Source organism: Phoenix dactylifera, chromosome 15, assembly GCF_009389715.1.
Source record: "Phoenix dactylifera cultivar Barhee BC4 chromosome 15, palm_55x_up_171113_PBpolish2nd_filt_p, whole genome shotgun sequence".
NCBI classification, from domain to species: Eukaryota; Viridiplantae; Streptophyta; class Magnoliopsida; order Arecales; family Arecaceae; genus Phoenix; species Phoenix dactylifera.
Window position 1 is genome coordinate 11,063,023 of NC_052406.1, and position 20,007 is coordinate 11,083,029.

The 20,007-nt window shown below is 40.0% G+C and overlaps 1 protein-coding gene across 2 annotated transcripts; it reads left to right on the top strand.

The window, feature by feature from the left end:
• Window positions 1-133: 133 nt before the first annotated feature.
• On the top strand, window positions 134-19,508 carry LOC103711551 (phosphatidylinositol/phosphatidylcholine transfer protein SFH8-like). 2 transcript variants are annotated; one of them, XM_039134424.1, is made up of 15 exons: window positions 134-325; window positions 398-513; window positions 10,748-11,048; window positions 13,332-13,431; window positions 14,989-15,255; window positions 15,363-15,440; window positions 15,534-15,635; window positions 15,720-15,769; window positions 15,875-15,974; window positions 16,058-16,156; window positions 16,242-16,358; window positions 16,981-17,110; window positions 17,889-18,292; window positions 19,103-19,177; window positions 19,276-19,508. In XM_039134424.1, exons 2-15 carry the CDS (start codon window positions 480-482, stop codon window positions 19,294-19,296), a joined length of 1,878 nt encoding a protein of 625 aa, XP_038990352.1. In that variant the 5' UTR covers window positions 134-325; window positions 398-479; the 3' UTR covers window positions 19,297-19,508. The 2 variants fall into 2 exon arrangements, with proteins under 2 accessions (XP_038990352.1, XP_008795965.2); XM_008797743.4 differs by having other exon boundaries at window positions 141-325; window positions 409-513.
• Window positions 19,509-20,007: the final 499 nt, after the last annotated feature.

The window sequence follows — 20,007 nt, forward strand, 5'->3', positions numbered from 1 at the left end:
TGGCACTCCCATACTGCTCGGATCTACTACTCCGAGTCTCCGACTTGTTCCCGCTTGCTTTCCTTCTACTCTTCGAAGCGAATAAAAACTTAAAACAAAAATAAGAAGATTAATAAAAATCGTCCCCGATTTCTCCGCCGTGGAATCGGCGATACTTTCTATACTATATCTTCCCTTCGATTCCTCGGCTCCACCTCTAACGCCTCTCATCTGTACCCTCCCTCAGCTCCGCCTCGAATCCTCCTCCCAAATCCGCCGCCGCTGGCCGTCCGATCTCCTTCTCCACCCGCCTGCTCGATCCGCCGCCCGTGCCGATCCTTTCTAGGTACTCCTATCCGAATTTGGCTTGATTTTGCGGCCGATCCGACGGCCTCTAGGGTTTCTTATGGGAATGCAGCTTCTTTCCAGGGAATTCTGATTTTGTTGATCTCGGGGTTCGAAGTCTCTTGTCTCATCTCGTATTCGGATCGCCGTCGGATATGTCGGGACCGCTCGATCGGTTCGCCAGGCCCTGTGAGTGGCTCTGAATCTTTGCTAATTGGGTGAATCTTGGAAGAATTTCTCGTTTCTTGGTTTTATTTGATGGATTCGCAGAAATTGCCTCCGATTTGTATAGGCTTTACTAGTAAAACCAGATCTTGGGTGTTTGGCTATCGGCTTGGGGTTCTAAATTTCTCTATGGATCGAATTTGGCCTCTGTATTGTTCTTTCCGATTAATGTGATATGGTTTTCTTTTTCTCTTTTTCCTTTTGGATTCAGTTTTCTCTTATTCATTGATAAATTTATTTGTTAATGTATTACTAGCACAAGGCAGCTATTCTTTGTGCTAAAACATTAGAATAGGAATTCAAGTTATGGCCAATTTAGGTTTATTCTACTCGCTATCCTCAGACCAACTAAGTCTGAGGTTGCAAGCAATTGTCATTGATGTATTCTCCCTGTTGGGACTGTCTCTAAGCCATGATCTTTTCAAGAAAAAGAAAAGAAAAAACATAGAAATTAATTTGTCCCTTGATTTCATTAAATGGCTATTGGTGATCTTAGATGACCAGAGGCTTGGGGCGTTCTTACTTGTGTTGGACTTAGATGATTTGTCACAAAGGAATTTTGAAGCATTGATTTTTGAATCCTCTAAACAGCCAAGAAAAGTGTCTGTATGTTCACTATATGAGAGTGCTATATAGATTTAGAGCTTAAAGAGAAGGATTTTGTCCGAGGCAAGTTTTAAGGCAAGTTCTATTTCTTTTTTGTAGGACTAGGTGTTTTTGTTTCTCCTCCATTTTTTTCTTCTGAAGGTTGGATCTGTCATATGTAAGAGAAACAAAAAATTAGTTACAAATCTGTATGTTTTTTCTCCTCCTCTGGTATTGGCAAAGCTTAAAATGTACGGTTCCTTCACATATAGCTTAAATCAGACATTTGGTACTTGATGCGGGATGAATGCGAGGGATTTAAACATAAGGATTATCAGTAAGTTATGTTGATTAACTAGCCTAATAGCAGCAGAAAATTCAGTCACATATGGGATAAGAAAACATTAACATGAGCATAGTAATTTCAAGACTAGTTACCCGCATGTACTAATTCATTTAGGACTTAGAAGAATGGACCGTTGTGGTTGAGAAACCACTTGATTAGGACACTTCCTTCAATAAATCAGACCTAGAGTTGAGGTTTACCAAACATTGAACTTCTGAAATTTTTTTGGAGGAGGATCCTTGATCTCACTCTCGAAGGTTGATGATTGGATGACCAAGCTTCATCTTCCGTTGTAACAGGGCCCTTTTGCTATTGGTTTGGAAGGATAATTGACCCAATGACATGGAGTACTTTAAGGACCTGCAAAGAAATAGGGATTAGAACTTTGGCGTGAGAGGGGAATGGAAATCACAAAAGAAAAAGGAGGCGAGAGGAGGTAGGGCAGCGGTGGATGTGGTAGTGGCTTTAGGGCCTCACGCCCAACTTGGAACAAGGGCCTCACGCCCAACCTTCTCTCAAGGTGACAAAGCAAGATTGCTAAGGAAGAAAGAAGCACTTTTTATTCATTCATCAATTGAAATTACAAGATATCATGAGGAGGTATTTATAGACTTTCCTCATGATTTGAAATTTAAACACATAATGAATGGCGCTCCACATTTGAAGGCTTGGTTGCTAGAGAAAAGGAAAGAAAGTTGGCCGGCTTTAAGGGGGAGGATTTGAAAAGTTGTTGGCTCCCATTTGAAATTTTCTTGCATTTAAATTGTGGCCGACCTCTTGGACTTTGAATTTGGGTGACGTGTCAACTTGTATGAGGTGGCATGGTGATTGGTTCTTCTGATGAGGTGGCATGACGTTGCATTGGTTTCTTTGATGAGATGATGTGGTCGGCTCCTTATGCTTGACTTCATCCTGGTTGGCGTGCTTCCATTGGTTGGAGTGGTGGTGAGGTGGCCAGCTGATGTTGATGTGGATGCCGAGGTGGTGCTCCAAGGGTGTGCAAAGGTGGTGGTAGAAACATGCAACATGTCCTGACTTGGCTTGCTTTCTGACTTATTGAGGCTTGCTTTCTGACTTATTGAATTTATTTACAGGACTCGATCAAAGCCACAGTGACCTTGAGTTAATTGATTGGAGTCTTTTCTGGATTCTGGTGCCCGCACCAATTCTCCCGGGGTGGGAAGAATTCGACTCTGTCGAACAGGGGTTGGTTTGGCTGTGGTACTTTTCTAGGAGATCTGGGTTAAGTCTCTGTAGGTCCTCTCGAGTAATCCATGAATCATCAGATTTTGGTCGACCCTCCCAGTGAACCAAATAGCGTTGGTACCCTTTGTTCCGGGTGGTGATAGCTTGATCATCCAAAACATGTTCAACCCTATCTCTCGATTCTGGAAATGTGGCTGGAGGGCACTCAGGTGTGGGTTCACTCTCAATGGGAGCATGATCAAAAGGCTCACTAGGTATCAATGTTGGTCCCTTATACTCTATAAGGTCTGAGATGTTGAAGGTCGAGCTAATACCAAAATCAAGGGGTAAGTCAACCACATAAGCGTTAGGTTCAATTTTCTTTAATATCCTAAATGGACCTGCACTGCGGGCATGCAATTTTTTCATAGTTCCCGGGGGAAACCTTTCAGGTTTTAGTCTAATCATTACATAGTCTCCTTCAATGAATTCCTTAGCCCGTTTGTGACGATTAGCTGCTTGCGCATAAGCTTTGTTACTCATGTCAATTTTCTTACTGATTTCATTATGTAAATCCCTGACATGTTGTGCATATGATTCTGCTGTCTCTGAGACTCGTGCATGTGAGGGTAATGGAATAAGATCTACAGGTTTCCTAGGTTTATATCCATGGACAATCTCAAAGGGACTCTTTCCTGTGGATCTATTGACTGAGCTGTTATAAGCGAATTCAGCGCGTGATAATAGGAGATCCCAGTTTCCTAGGTTGTCACCGACAAGGCATCTCAATAAGTTCCCTAGACTCCGATTAACGACTTCGGTCTGACCATCAGTTTGAGGGTGGTAGGCAGTGGAGAATTTGAGTTTGGTTCCTAGCATATGCCAAAGGGTCTTCCAGAAATAGCTAGTGAACTTAACGTCTCTATCTGATACGATGGTCTTGGGTAAACCATGTAGCCTAACCACTTCATTTAGAAAAAGTTTAGCTATTTTTGAGGCATCATAAGTCTGGGAACAAGGTATGAAATGTGCCATTTTGGAGAATCGGTCTACCACGACATATACTGAATCATGTTTTCTCAGGATTTTGGGTAATCCTAACACAAAGTCCATGCTAATATCTTGCCAAGGGCATTCGGGGACTGGTAGGGGAGTGTATAGACCGGTGTTTTGTCGTTGTTGCTTTGCTGTGGTGCAGGTTCGACATCGGGCTACTATTTGGGCAACGTTTTTCTTTAGACCTGGCCAAAAGAACTGGTCTTCAACTTCTAAGATGGTTTTGTTCCTACCAAAATGACCAGCTAGGCCTCCTGCGTGGATTTCCCAAACTAGAAAGTCTCGGGTGGAGGTACGGGGAATGCACAACTTATTTCCTTTGAAGAGGAATCCGTCGTGAATGGTAAAATCGGAAAATTGGCTCGAGGGTCCTTGACGGATTGATTGGTAGGTTTCCTTAAAGTCGGGGCAATGTTCATACTCCTCCTTGAGCCTTTCAAAACCTATGACTTCGGTACTAACAGAAGTGAGGAGCATAGATCGTCTACTAAGGGTGTCGGCAACACGATTTTCTTTTCCAGCCTTATGTTTCAGGACGAAGGTATAGGCCTGGATGTACTCTACCCATTTCGCATGTCTAGGGTTCAACTTTTTCTAAGAGTTGAGGAAACGTAGGGCTTCATGATCGGAGTATAGGACAAACTCTAGTGGCAGAAGGTAGTGTCTCCAGTACCTTAGGGCTTGGACCACTGCATACAACTCTCTATCGTAGGTAGAATACCTTAGCTTGGCATCGTTTAATTTCTCACTAAAGAATGCTACTGGGTGGTTTTCCTGACTTAGAACGCTTCCAATCCCGACTCCTGATGCATCACAGGCAACCTCGAAAACTTTGGAAAAGTCGGGTAATCTCAATATAGGTGCTTGTGTCATCTTGTCCTTAATCTCTCTAAAGGCCTTTTCAGCTGCCTTGGTCCACTCAAAATTTCCTCTCTTAAGGCAATCAGTAATGGGGGCGACAATTGTGCTGAATCCTCTAATGAATCTCCTGTAGAATGTGGCTAGACCATGAAAGCTACGAACGTCATGAATGTTTTTGGGTACTGGCCACTCGATTATGGATTTGACTTTTTCGGGATCGGCAGATACTCCTTCAGTGGTCACGACAAATCCTAAAAAGATAGTCCTATGTGTCATGAATTCACATTTCTTTCGATTAGCATAGAGGCTATCTTGTCTAAGTGATTGACAAACTTGTCTAAGGTGATTTAAGTGGTCATCTTTTGTTTTGCTATATATAAGAATGTCATCGAAATAGACCACTACAAACTTTCCAATGAATGTCCTTAAAACTTGGGTCATGATCCTCATAAAGGTACTAGGTGCGTTGGATAAACCGAAAGGCATCACTACCCATTCAAATAAGCCGTCCTTAGTCTTAAAGGCGGTTTTCCATTCATCCCCCGGCCTAATTCTTACTTGATGATAGCCACTCTTAAGATCGATTTTGGAGAATACCGTGGCTCCGGCCATCATATCTAACATGTCGTCTAGACGGGGAATAGGAAAACGGTATTTGACGGTAATCTTATTGATGGCACGACTATCTACACACATTCTCCAAGTGCCATCTTTCTTAGGGGTCAGAAGGGCAGGTACTGCACAAGGACTTAAACTCTCCCTAATGAACCCTTTCCTAAGTAACTCGCCAACTTGCTTTTGCAATTCTTGGTGCTCTGAAGGATTCATCCTATAATGGGGTAGATTGGGCAAGGTGGCTCCTGGAACTAGGTCTATGGCATGCTGAATGTCCCTTAAAGGTGGTAGGTTGTCAGGAAGATCTTTAGGAAATACATCTTTGAACTCCTCTAAGATTTCAACCACTTCTTGAGGGTGTGCTACTGGGGTTTGGTCCAGGGTCTCCTTAACAGCCAACATCCAAATGGGTGAACCTTCATTGATCTCTTGCTCTAATTCCTTAGCATTGATTAGGTTCAATCCAGGTTTCTTTTCCTTCAGACTACTACTAGCTCCCCTCTTAATGTTGTCCTTAGGTGGGGTAGGGTGAACTACAATTTTCTTTCCATTATGATTGAAGGAACATGAATTTGATCGTCCAAACAGGGTAGCATCATGATCGTATAGCCATGGTCTGCCTAGGATAATGCTACTTACTCCCATAGGAAGGACATCACACCATACCTTCTCCTGATAGGATTGGAATTGTATCTGGACTTGGCATCTAAGTTTAATGGGTATTGAGGTCGAATTTATCCAAGATACCTTATAGGGATTGGGATGGGGTACGGTAGGCAACCCTAAACTCTTGATGGTGTTGGTTGATATGGCATTGACACAGCTTCCACTATCTAAGATGATTTTGCAGGCTTTTTCTCCTATTTGGATAAAGGTTTGTAGGATGTTGGTCCTACGCCAATCTTCTTGTTCTTTAGCCTGGGTCAATATACATCTCACAACTCCTAGAAATTCAGACGTCTCAATGATTTCTTCCTCTTCTTCATATTCATCTACCAAATTGGTCTCTGCTTCGTAGACTTCTTCTCCATAATTCTCTAGGGTCTCAGGATCTTCTTCTTCTACTTCTCCTATGTGTAACGCTCTAGTGGGGCATTGGCTTGCATAATGTCCTATTTTATGACACCTAAAACAAGGGACATTGTTTTCCTTTCTACCTTCAGGGGCTTTTCCTTTGTCGTCCCTACGAGCCTGTGGAGTGATAGGATTGGGTCTGTGTGATGGGTTTGAACTTGGGTTTGGCCTGCTTCCAGGGTTGCTAATCCTATTGGGTTCAGGTCGTCGAAAAATGGGTCCCCTCTGGAATCGTTCGCAGTCTCTGGCAATCTGGTAGGCTTGGTCTAAATCATGAATTTCCCTTAAGAACAATTCCCTTTGAATGTCCTCCTTAAGACCAGCTCTAAACCTAGATAGGGTTACGGCTTCTGACTCGACTATGTTGCACCTCATAGCGAACTCATCAAATTTGGCAATGTATTCAGATACAGTTTTCCCTCCTTGATTTAATCTTTGCCATTGATCTAGTAACCTCTGTTCGTAGGATAATGGGACGTATTTCTCTCTTAGCTTAATTTTCATCTGTCTCCATGTATTGATAGGTAGTTCTTCTCTTTGCCTAGTGATCCTCTCAATATTTCCCCAGTATAACCTTGCATGTCGTGTCAACCTAAGCTTGGCAAATTTGAATTTTCTTTCTTCCGACATTTCATACCACTCAAAATATTGATCCATGTCATTTTCCCAATCAATGTATACCTTAGGGTCTAGACTTCCTTCGAAGGAGGGTGCATCAAGTCTGATACTCCTAAGGGCTCGTTCATCCTGGTCTACATGATCCTGTTGTGGTCGTCGCTGATTATGTTCAGGAGTGAAAAGGTGGCGATGGGGTTGGGGTGTCAATTCAGGTTCCACGCGGGTCTGTTGATTTTCCTCTAGGGTTCCTAGCCTCTCCTCAACTTGATCAAACCTATTGTTCAATTGTTTGAACTGCTCAGTCATAGTCCTTAGGATGGTCTCAAGATTGGGGTCCATGGCTTCAATGGGTTGTGTATGTGATGGGTTGTAGGGTGATCCTGATCTAGTTGTCATACAAGGCTCAAGACAAAACAAAATGACTAGCCTATGCTAGGGTTTGCTAAATCTAAATCAAAGACTTATCTAATCAAAATTGGTTCACCACTTGCCCAGGCCAGTTGGACCAAGAGTTCGTGTAACCGCCATTAACCATACTTAGCTGACACCAACCGCTTAACGGGGCTGGGCAGATAAGATGGTAGCCACGACCCTGATCGGAACTTTTCTAGACAGCAAGGAATTAGCCAAATTCAATTAGCCTAAAGACTCGTTGTGGTTTCTAAGTTAAGTTGGCTAGTTGAGTTTTAAATTAGGCTTAGGTTCTAGATTTATGAGGGTGGTTGTTTTGGGCTAAGGAAAGGTGATGAAATCCTTCCCTTATGTTGCAATTAGAGTGCCCTTAATATGATTTATGATGGATGCAACTATTTTAAATGTCCACACAAGTTGAGATTTAAAATTTCAAATTTCACATTTCGAATTTAAATTTTTGAATTTTGAATTTCAGATTTGAATTTTAGTTTTCAGCTTTTGAATTTCAAATTTCAAATTTCAAGTTTAAATTTCAAATTTAAATTTTGAATCTCAAATTTTTTTTTGTTTCAATTTAAGTTCCCATTTTTAATTTCGAATTTTGAATTTCAAATTTGGATTTCAGATCTAATATTTCAAAATTTCAAGTTTTGAAATTCGAATGCAAAAGTCATATTGGAAATTTCAGATTTGGAAATTTTAGATTTGGAAATTTCAGATTTGGAGCCCAAACCTAGAATTTCAAATTTAACTTTGAAATTGTTAACTTCAAATCCTAAATTTGTGGAGATCAGATCTCAACTTTAATAACTAAAATTCGGAATTAAAATTTGAAATATTCAGATTTAATTCATAAACTTAATAAGGCATGCAAACTAGGATTTTGGCATCAATGGATTTCAGGAAAGTGCAGAAATTTCAGCAAGTGCAGAATTTCAGCATAATCAATGTGCGTGTCCTAATTAACCTTGCTCTGATACCAAAAATGATGCGGGATGAATGCGAGGGATTTAAACATAAGGATTATCAGTAAGTTATGTTGATTAACTAGCCTAATAGCAGCAGAAAATTCAGTCACATATGGGATAAGAAAACATTAACATGAGCATAGTAATTTCAAGACTAGTTACCCGCATGTACTAATTCATTTAGGACTTAGAAGAATGGACCGTTGTGGTTGAGAAACCACTTGATTAGGACACTTCCTTCAATAAATCAGACCTAGAGTTGAGGTTTACCAAACATTGAACTTCTGAAATTTTTTTGGAGGAGGATCCTTGATCTCACTCTCGAAGGTTGATGATTGGATGACCAAGCTTCATCTTCCGTTGCAACAGGGCCCTTTTGCTATTGGTTTGGAAGGATAATTGACCCAATGACATGGAGTACTTTAAGGACCTGCAAAGAAATAGGGATTAGAACTTTGGCGTGAGAGGGGAATGGAAATCACAAAAGAAAAAGGAGGCGAGAGGAGGTAGGGCAGCGGTGGATGTGGTAGTGGCTTTAGGGCCTCACGCCCAACTTGGAACAAGGGCCTCACGCCCAACCTTCTCTCAAGGTGACAAAGCAAGATTGCTAAGGAAGAAAGAAGCACTTTTTATTCATTCATCAATTGAAATTACAAGATATCATGAGGAGGTATTTATAGACTTTCCTCATGATTTGAAATTTAAACACATAATGAATGGCGCTCCACATTTGAAGGCTTGGTTGCTAGAGAAAAGGAAAGAAAGTTGGCCGGCTTTAAGGGGGAGGATTTGAAAAGTTGTTGGCTCCCATTTGAAATTTTCTTGCATTTAAATTGTGGCCGACCTCTTGGACTTTGAATTTGGGTGACGTGTCAACTTGTATGAGGTGGCATGGTGATTGGTTCTTCTGATGAGGTGGCATGACGTTGCATTGGTTTCTTTGATGAGATGATGTGGTCGGCTCCTTATGCTTGACTTCATCCTGGTTGGCGTGCTTCCATTGGTTGGAGTGGTGGTGAGGTGGCCAGCTGATGTTAATGTGGATGCCGAGGTGGTGCTCCAAGGGTGTGCAAAGGTGGTGGTAGAAACATGCAACATGTCCTGACTTGGCTTGCTTTCTGACTTATTGAGGCTTGCTTTCTGACTTATTGAATTTATTTACAGGACTCGATCAAAGCCACAGTGACCTTGAGTTAATTGATTGGAGTCTTTTCTGGATTCTGGTGCCCGCACCAGTACTAGCCATTTGCTATATTATTTTACGACATTCTAGTTTACAAAATATGGGCTATCATTGCATCTTTATATTAAGTGTTGTGCACTTGATGTTGCATCTCTCAAACATGTGCAACAAGATGTAATAATCAACAAATATATATCTTAATGGTTTTGCATGTCTTTTGATTGATTTTCGTGGTTGATAGGCTATAATAGTCTCATATTTTACATTTGGATCCAAGTTGAATAGCGTCTAGTCCATATTGCTGTTTCTGTATTTTGATCTGGTATAGTTAATAATGGTCTAGATTGAGTATTAGCAAGTTGACAATACAACATTTTGCACGGTTAGCATGGGTTGCTTCAAATCTTTGTATTTTCCATCCTGACTTCTAAAAGACTAGGCATGGTCTGCTGAACCAGTCGAAACCAATCGGCTCAGCTTGTACCATACCGGTACCGGCCTCTACCGGTACGGTATAGCGGTGGAATTCGGTTTCTTGCCCGTACCGGTGCGAACTGCACCAGTTCGCACTGGTACTCTCGGGGAAGAAGGGGGGAAGAGAGAAGAAGAGAGGAGGAGAGAGGGGAAGAAGACCTCTGGCACTACCGGGCCTCTTTCTTCCTTCCGAGCACTTCACGGGGAAGAATACCTCCCTTGCTCGCAGGAGAAGAGAGAAGGAGAGAGGGAAGAAGAGAGGAGGAGCTCAGGAAGAAGAAGAGGAGAAGAAAAAAAAAGAAAAGAAAAAGAGAGAGAGAGAGAGAGGCCGCGGGGAGCGCGCCTGTGCGCGGGGGTGCGGGCGCGAGTGGGGAAACGCGTCCCCGACTCGGCCTGCGCGCGTTCCACGCGGTGGGAATCGCGGTCGCCGGCGGGGCAGCGAGCCCACGCGGGGCTCGTGGGCACTTTTAATGCGGCAGAGTGGCATTAAATACCACTCTGTAGCATAACGCGGATGCGCGCACATCCGCGTATTTTTTCTTCTTCTTTTTTTCAGTACCGGTTCAAGTACCGGTCTTTTCCAGTACGTCGGTTCGGTCTATCCTTGAGACTAGGTATGTTGGTACCTTTAAGGCACATGCAGCCTTTATGTCAAAATTTATACATAAGATTTGGATACATTTTTCGGAGAAAGAATTTTCCTTTTTTACTAAATCTTTTTAAATAAAGCTTCTTCAAGACAATGCGGCATAATGTGACTGCTTAGATATGTCCATCATATTCTATGAACAAAATATGACTTATGTATCGTGTTTACAGGTTTTGAGGGGTTTTCGAGTCATGATGAACGAAAAGAACGGAAGTCAGACTTTGAGAATTCAGAAGATGAAAGGAGGACAAGAATTGGATCATTGAAGAAAAAGGCTATAAATGCATCAACTAGATTTAAACATTCTTTAAAGAAAAAGAATAGGAGAAAAAGCAACAGTCGAGTTATTTCCGTTTCAATCGAGGATATACGGGATATTGGGGAGTTGCAAGCTGTTGATGCATTTCGTCAATCACTAATTTTAGATGAGTTGCTACCTGCAAGTCATGATGATTATCATATGATGCTGAGGTAACTTCGTTTCCTTTATTTCAATGTTTTGATTATGTATATTATGTATCTCTGGTTTTTTGATATATTCAAATGTTCCTGCAGTTGTTTGGAATATGCTATCTATTTGACAATTTTTTTAATTTAAACAGACCAAAGACCAGTATGTAGATTATGAACCTTGAATTAAAGAATTTGTGCTGGTAGCTTTTGCATACTACAATGCTACAAATATACCATATACTGCCTTTTTTGCTGGTCCTGGTTCCCTATATATAATTCCAAAGGACCTCACTATCTCTAAATTTGCTCCCTAACTTCATTTTCAGTTTTCAATGATTACTTGCCTGAACTCTAAAGAACCCTTGCCTCAGTGCATATTAATTTTCTGTCAATCCTGCTCTATTGCGTGCCTTGCACAAAGGAAGGTAAATTGTGGATTGTGTGGTGGATATTGGCTTAATGCCTATACTGTCCTTGACCTAAATTGTGGGCTATGTTGTTTACTATATATTAGTTTTTCCATGTTATATGCAATGATCGTGTTGTTTTCTATCTTATGATCTCTCTGGTCAATTAAATGACATGTAAATGAATGGTTTACATCAATGTTTGTATTTTAAAAGCATTACTTGGTTTTGAATTCGGTACGTGTATTTATACATCGTAGTGGCTCTATTGTTTCATGACGGAGTAGTTTGATAAATACTAAGGGCATTTGCACATTTTTAAAAATAGACACTAATAAGGCTATACATGCTAAAGATTGGTTACTCAGAAAATTTCGGGGCTCCTAATTTTAAAATATGGCACCAATTTAATACACTTTGTTTGCCTCCTAATGTTCAATGAAATTTACTTTCTCGTATGGGTTGTGTTCCGGTTTGGTGGACGGGCATTGGCTTTTTTCGTGCTAGTTATTCTTATGATAATGACACAAGAATCTGCTTCTAGAACTTCTACTGTTCAAGTTTAAATTGTAATCACTCAAAAGGTTTAGATAAATTCAATTTTCCAGTAATTCTAACAGAAGCTCAGATCCAGACATTTTGTTTCTCTTTACCTTGCTTTAGTAAGTAAAATCATAAAGGAAATAAAATTGAGAGGGAAGGGGAAATTTTAATTTCCGCAATATTACTCAGGAATTGCTGTATTGCAATGCGCTTTATATTTCTAAATCAATGACGAGAACTTTCATTTTCTTAACAGTAGCAGCACTCCTATAAATATATTTCTGTGATCATATGGTTTAGAAAAAGCAGCAAAATAGAGCAATATAAACTATAAGCCATAAGAAATGGCTCCGACTTGGAAAGAATCCTGATAAAATCTGCTCACCCATGCCTTTCGGTAAGAACACACATCTCCCCTGCAACCCACCATGCCTGCATGCGTGCTCTTTATCAGGATGCCACTGGCCCACAAATTCTCCCCCCCTCTATCTCTCTCTCACTTCTTAATAGGTTGAGCTCTGAACAAGATGTCCAGCCTTGCATGGTTTCCATAATTAAAACAGGCTCTAACTAAATGACTTGGCCCTGATAACTTAAATGTAAGGCCAGGTAGGGTCTCCCATGGTCCACAAAATAATACAGCGTCAATTGTCTACCTAATCATTACTTACAAGCTAGTAATAACCCCTACGACCTTTAAACAATCTGAGTTCTTTTGCCCTTTCATTTTCACCAGGGTTATCAACATATGTTCTATGACATGATTCACATCACAAAATATCATCATTCCTCTGACTAGCAGGTCTACTTAGATGCTTATATCATTTTTCTAGTTGTTCACAACAATTAAATTATACTATGCCTTTCAATGACTACAACATTTCTGCACTCTTTGGCACTGATATTTTATTCTTGTTACTTCATGTGTTTTCTGTGATGGTTGATTTTCCGACTATTTAAAATATCTGGGAAATGAATCTGCATTCTAGCAAACCACTCATCCTGTCTCCAGTTGGCACCTCTAGTATCTCCTGCCAGATTTTTATTATGCATATCTTACACCAATTGGCTTGTAATATTTTTAAGATTTTTTTTCCCCAGAAAACTTCTTCTCAAATTCATGTGCAACCTCTCTAGCGTGTCGGGATGTCTATCTTTTTCAGCATGAACTGGATCAGAAAGATTCTGACTTACATATATTTTTGTGGATATCATTGAAGTTACATCACATATTTCTTCACAAATTGAGATTCTTATTTTATATTAAGTTTTTCTTTTGTTTATTGAAGGTGATTTTCCTTTTGTAACTATATCTTAGTTTCTAATGTACAAAAAACTTGTTTACTTTTAGATTTTTGAAGGCAAGGAAATTTGATATTGAAAAAGCAAAGCACATGTGGGCTGAAATGCTTCAATGGAGGAAGGAATATGGTGTTGATACTATTGTAGAGGTAATTGATAACTCCTCTCTGACATACTTATGAAATCAAAAAAGCCTCATTGTCAAAATGATCAGAAAGATCTATAAACATCGATATACATACAAAAAGGAGTTTTTTTTTGTAATCATTGTTTGCTAAGTTTGGTACATGAAAAATGAATAACATTTAGCAGTGCTTTATAAATTAAATAATAAGGTGTCAAATGCCAGCCTCATCTCATCATATCTGCCCCAGCTGATCTCCCTCATCTTCATAACTATCTCATTGTCAGATGTCTCTGCCCTCCCCCTCACCACCCTGTCTCCTTATTTGGCATCCCATGGCAGCACACTTCAGGAATTTACCCCATTCCCCATGAACTTTGATCCTTCTTCCATGGTCTATTGCCTCTCTGCAGGCTCAGGGGAGCTAGCTTGTTGGATCCAGTCAATTTGAGGCAGGGAAGGTGATTTAGACCCATCTCCATTGCTAGAAGAGCATAATGGTTGACATCATTTTGTCCATCAAGAAAGGGCACACAATGATCAGATGCACTTAGAGCATGATTTGAGTGCCAAATAAACATGGCATTTTAATCACCTGATCACTCTGATTTCTGCTGTTGAGTGCCTTTAAGCAGTGATGGATAGGTGCCTGACGAGGGTGGAAGATTGAACAATGCTGGTGGCCGTGGTGTTGAGGTAGAGCAGGGCGAGGGTCAGCTGGTGAGGAACGGCATGGGGAGCATGATCAGATGGCTAGAGAGAGGAATAAGGAGGGCTGTGAGGGGGAAGGGCATGGTCAAGGGGAGGTGGCGGAGGAGGCTTAAGTCTATAGAAGAAGAGGGAGGTGGAGCAGCATCATGTGGTGGAGGAGGGAGGAGTGGAACTAACAAAGAAGAAGAGAGGTGCTGATGATGCCGATGAAAACAGAGAGATGAAGGACAATCGAGGTGATTAGGGTGGATGCTAATGGGTGGGTGCAGTGGCATTGGGCTGCATGGGGTTGGAGGTTGGTGTATGAGAGGCTCATTGAGGAATAGTGGTTGATATCATGCTATAACAAAGCTGAAGAATGATGTGGTTTATTGACAGTCAGATCCAATGGTTCTTAATGAGATTTCAGTTAGATCGTGGGGTAGGATACTTAGAAGGACTAGATGCCTTTCTTCTTAAGAGGAGAGAACATCTCATACACACACAGCACCCCACTCCACCCCCCACCCCCCACCCCCCCCACGCACATACATATGTACGCAAATACATGCATGCATACATTCATTCATGTATTTATTTCAAGCTTGAAATGTGGAACACATTCAATGTGGAAGCATTTTGTCTCTAAAAGCAGATTTAAGCTCCACATCACAGTTACGCGTATGATGGTTGTTAAACTGTTGCCTCCAAGCTCTAGCATTTGAATATGCTCTGGGTAGGACTACTCGAAAAGGGAGCTTTTGTTAAGATTGTGAACCTGTCCATGAAGAAATAACCTCTTGCTCTTATACCACATAAAATCATCTTTGATTTTTGTGATTGTTTTTACTTAAAATTGATCATTATCTAACTAAAGTTAATATTTCATCAGGATTTTCAGTACATTGAGTTAAATGAAGTTCTACAGTACTATCCTCATGGTTATCATGGTGTGGACAAGGAGGGGAGACCTGTTTACATTGAAAGGCTGGGAAGAGTCGATCCCAACAAACTCATGCAGGTGACAACAATGGATCGGTATGTAAGATACCATGTGAGGGAGTTTGAGAGGAGCTTTGCGATCAAGTTTCCAGCATGCTCGCTTGCAGCGAAAAAGCACATTGATTCAAGTACAACCATTCTAGATGTTCAGGGCGTGGTATGTTATCCCAAGCATGACCTCACTGCAAAAGTTGTATCATGTTGTAGTTAGAATTCACAATGATGGTGTGCATGTCTAATATGATGTCACATGTGTTCCTGTAGGGTCTGAAAAACTTCAGCAAGACTGCCCGAGACCTGATTGTGCGATTGCAGAAAATTGACAGTGACAACTACCCAGAGGTTTATAATCAATGTCCATGTTTTGAGGTTTAAATGGATTCCAGATTGCTATAAGAAAACACCTGAATAGAATGGTGAACAATGTTTTTGCAGACATTGTACCGAATGTTTATCATCAATGCTGGTCCAGGCTTTAGGCTGCTATGGAACACTGTGAAATCTTTTCTTGATCCAAAAACTACTTCAAAGATTCACGTAAGCAATTCTGTCATGCGGTGGAACACTTCTCTAGAGATCAAGAAACCATAGTTGAACTTGCTATGTTTAATTTGTCTTCAGGTTCTCGGAACCAAGTACCAAAATAAATTGTTTGAGGTAATTGATGCCAGGTAGGTGCTATGCCTCTTGCTTTTTGTTGGATTTACTTGTCATTGAAGTAATCGCTTATATCCAACCTGCCACCTCACTTCTGTGTCATATTGGATTCTCTCTAGTGAGCTGCCAGAATTTTTTGGTGGTACTTGTACCTGTGCAGAACATGGAGGATGCCTTAAATCTGAAAAGGGTCCATGGAAGGACCCAAATATATTGAAGGTTTCTATTATTGTCCTGTTTTCTTTATCATATTCTTCTCTCATAGTTGGCTTATAATTTTTGTCATTCTTTCTGGAGCTCAGATGGTCCTCAGTGGTGAAGCACAATGTGCAAGACAAATTGTGACTGTTTCCAATGGTGACGGGAAGATCATTGCTTATGCTAAGCCACAATACCCAGCAGTAAGACCTCTTATCCATTTCAGTTTAATTCTTAAACATATCCATTTTCTGTAGAAGATCAAATTGTTTTCTCTCATTGGACCAGAAAAAGGGTAGTGATACATCTACTGCTGAATCTGGCTCAGAAGTTGAAGATGTTACTTCCCCCAAAGCATCAAGGAATTATATTGAACATCCTCAGTTGACTCCTGTTCGTGAAGAGGTAAGTTTGAAGTACTGTTAGATGTATAGTGGGTGTAAGGCTTTCTTTTGCTATCAATTAGACGAGGAAGCTGTAGTTTTAAAGTTTTGCTTTGTTAAATGCATTAACTTGTGGTTCAGATACTATTAACCTGTTTTCATTGTCTTCCACTATATATTGCCAACTATAGGTAAGAGTTTACCCCTACATGTGAATAACCTAAATATGTTTGGTCATTATGTTTTTTCTCTTTTAGAGGGGTTCTCCTGGTTTTCCTTTGAACTATTTATATTGACTTCCTTCAAAGTTGCACATAAAACTAGAATTTTGCAACTACACAACTTTTTTTTCTTGCGCAACTCATGAGTTCCATGGGCAAGTTGCTTAAATATTTGTTTTTACGCAAAACTTGAAACTTTTTAATCATGCAATCATGAGTATAATAATTTTGGAGATTGGCATGAGATTACACAGGTACATACAGGATGGAATGGATCCAACTTCAAGAGTTGAGCCAAGCAATTCTAATTAGGAATATACGCATACATAGAGACACACCTGCACTTTATATTTTTATAGGATGAAATATAACGTGTGTGTAACAGAATACATATCTAAACATAAACTTGTTGTGTTCTTGCAGGCAAAAATGGTTAAGGCAGTAAGCTTTTCTTGCTTTCCAGGGCATGATGAATATGTCCCGATGGTTGACAAGGCTGTGGATGCAGGATGGAAGAAAGAAGTTTCTAATCAAAAGCTCTCTTTGTCTAAAGGTTTGTCAATCCAAACTTATGGAATAATAGGTTGTGAAGTCAAGCATTATATGCTGTTTTAAGGTTTCTAAAGATTATATAACCTAAGACCTAAAAAAAATAACACACTTAAGTACATTAATGCTGAATAAATTCCATTTACCTCTTTTTTGCATGGCATTTCTAACTCTTTCAACACTACCAATAGAATGGAGCCCTGGAGCTTTAGAAGCATTAAGAATAAGGTTCAATAATATGCTAAATTTTCATATAATGCTGTTTGATCTTTTAACTGTGAAATTTAACCTACTCCTTATAATCAGAAGCTTTTGATGAAATTTTAACAAAAGTATCGGTATCATGGTGATGGATGACTTTGAAATTGTTCTGAGTCAGCCCACTCACACTTATTGGCAATCTGGTATATGGTATCAAATTTTAGATAACAATGAATGCTAAGATCTTTATTTTTTTTTTTCTTGCACATGTTTAACATCCAACCTTTAAATTCAAGACTTGTAATTTCATACCGACCTCATCTGCTTACTAAATTTTATGCCACAGAGCACTTTCAGAACAGTTTATGCACACTTGAAGATAACCGGTTTGAGCTCTTCTCAAAATTATTCGATTTTGTAAGCTAGGCACTTTGAATGAAAGGACAAATGATTATCATAGACAGTCAAATCCAATTACAGCACTCGTTTTGTCGCATTCCTTTCATATTGCTATCTTCTTTGTCAGTTTTTTCCTGAAATGTTGGTAACCTTGGCTAAGCGGGCTATTATCCCTGATACAGGATCATTTTCTTTATCGGAGACATGTAAGCCTCCTGGAGGACTTCAAGCTCAGATATACGCATTGTTTATGGCCTTCTTCATGATGCTTTTCACACTGTTTCGTTCCGTCACGAGCTGTGTGATGAAGAGGCTTCCAGACAAAACTTCTGAGCTGGATCACCTTTATTCTACATGTTCTGTAGACCCTGTTCCTAAAGGGGAACTTCGCCCCCCCTCACCTGCTCCTGGGTTTACAGAGGCAGACCTCCTTTCATCGGTCTTGAAAAGGCTGGGCGAGCTGGAAGAGAAGGTCAATATTCTTCAAGCAAAGCCATCTGAAATGCCTTTGGAGAAAGAAGAGTTGCTTAATGCTGCTGTCTGCCGTGTGGATGCATTAGAAGCTGAGCTTATAGTTACCAAAAAGGTGTGTTTTTTCATCTTATTTTACAGAATTGTGAATATTCGCACTTAGCAAACAGACACATCTTTTGTAAGGATATTCATGTCACATGATCCCAAGCACCCAAGAGTCAGAGAATAAATGCAAACATGCCATATATTTTTAGTGAAATGATTTTCTTTTTTTTTCCGGAACCTGGCAATTGTCTGTAACAGGGTGCACCAATTCCACAAGTGGTAGTAATCAAATGCCAATGTCCTAATAAATTCCCCTTGCATTTTAAATAAAGTGTACCTAGTTTTTAGTATTCTTGTCTACCATGATATTATGTGGGCCCAATTTGCTATCTTGATTGATAGATCAGTCCTTTTCTAGGCCAACTATATGCAGACTATCTTCCTCTCGCCCAAGAGGAAATATGTTCATACTTGGCCTTCTTTCTTAGTCCATGTGTTTGTTCCTTGTGTCTATCCAAGAGGAGAGGGTTTCTTCCTTGTATGCAAGGATTAAAATATTACATGTCACATCTGCATTGATTGTAAGCTGGCATAGAATGGTCTGGTACAATGCCTGATAACATGCTAACAGCCAGAAGAATGAGTCTGCTGATGCGGACTGGTAGACATGATATTGGGGTATCTTGTCCTTCAACAACATGATATGTAACCATACAGGGCTCTTTAAATCTGTGCTTTTATGCCATATCACATGCTTTGTTAGCATATCTTTCTTTGTTCATCTTTGCATGTACGCCATCTGCCTGAATATGTTTACATGAAAATAAGCTTTTCCTTTTCTGTTATTTTTATATTTGTTGTTGCATATTTTTTCTAGGCTTTACATGAAGCTCTTATGAGGCAAGAAGAACTGCTTGCATACATTGACCGTCAGGAAGATGCCAAGCTTCGGGTCAGTCCTTGTTTTTTCTTGTCATCATTCTTGTATATTTGTTTTCTCATTTGATGATAGAGATGGCTAACAATATGTTTATGTATACACTTATGCAGAAGAAGAAATTTTGCTTTTAAAGAAAGAGATTGCGCAGATCCATTTCACGATGACCATCCTGCTGTTGATGAAAGATGATTTTGATGTGTATTTATTCAGAGAAACCGTTTCCTGATGACAATAGTTAATGAGCTTCTGACTCTATTGAGATGAATGAGCTGATAAAAATAAATCATATTGTTTCATTGTTATCCCCTGCTGCTAATGTCATGGTTGATGCCCAGTCTGTTAATCTCTTTGAGCTTTGCCATCAAAACATGTGTTGTGTGCGCTTTTACGACACCTAACACGTTTTAGATCCCACCATTTTGATATCTACCTCTAGAAGAGGCATAACTGAGTTTTATTTTTATTTGGGAGATGAAGGAATAGATGCCAAGCTGGATGGAAAAGTTGTGGAGTCGACATTATTTTAGCAAACGATCAGTTTGTCCAAGTTGGAGCTCTTGCCTACATTTGTTATAGATGAAAACTGCTGAATTTTTTTTGAGTGTTAACATGGTGAGGCACTTACATAAGGTGGATGTGCCAGTATTACTTGGGACATAAAGCTGAATTTTACGAGATTACAGTAAGATTAAAAAATTTTGTGCAAGTTGAAAAGAGCGAGCAGTATGCACAATTTCATTCATTTTGTTTTATGAAATATGTGAAGGAAAAGGCGAAAGGAAGTTTGATTAACCAACATCACTTGTAGCTCTCAAATATGTTTCAATGCTGTTACACTCCGA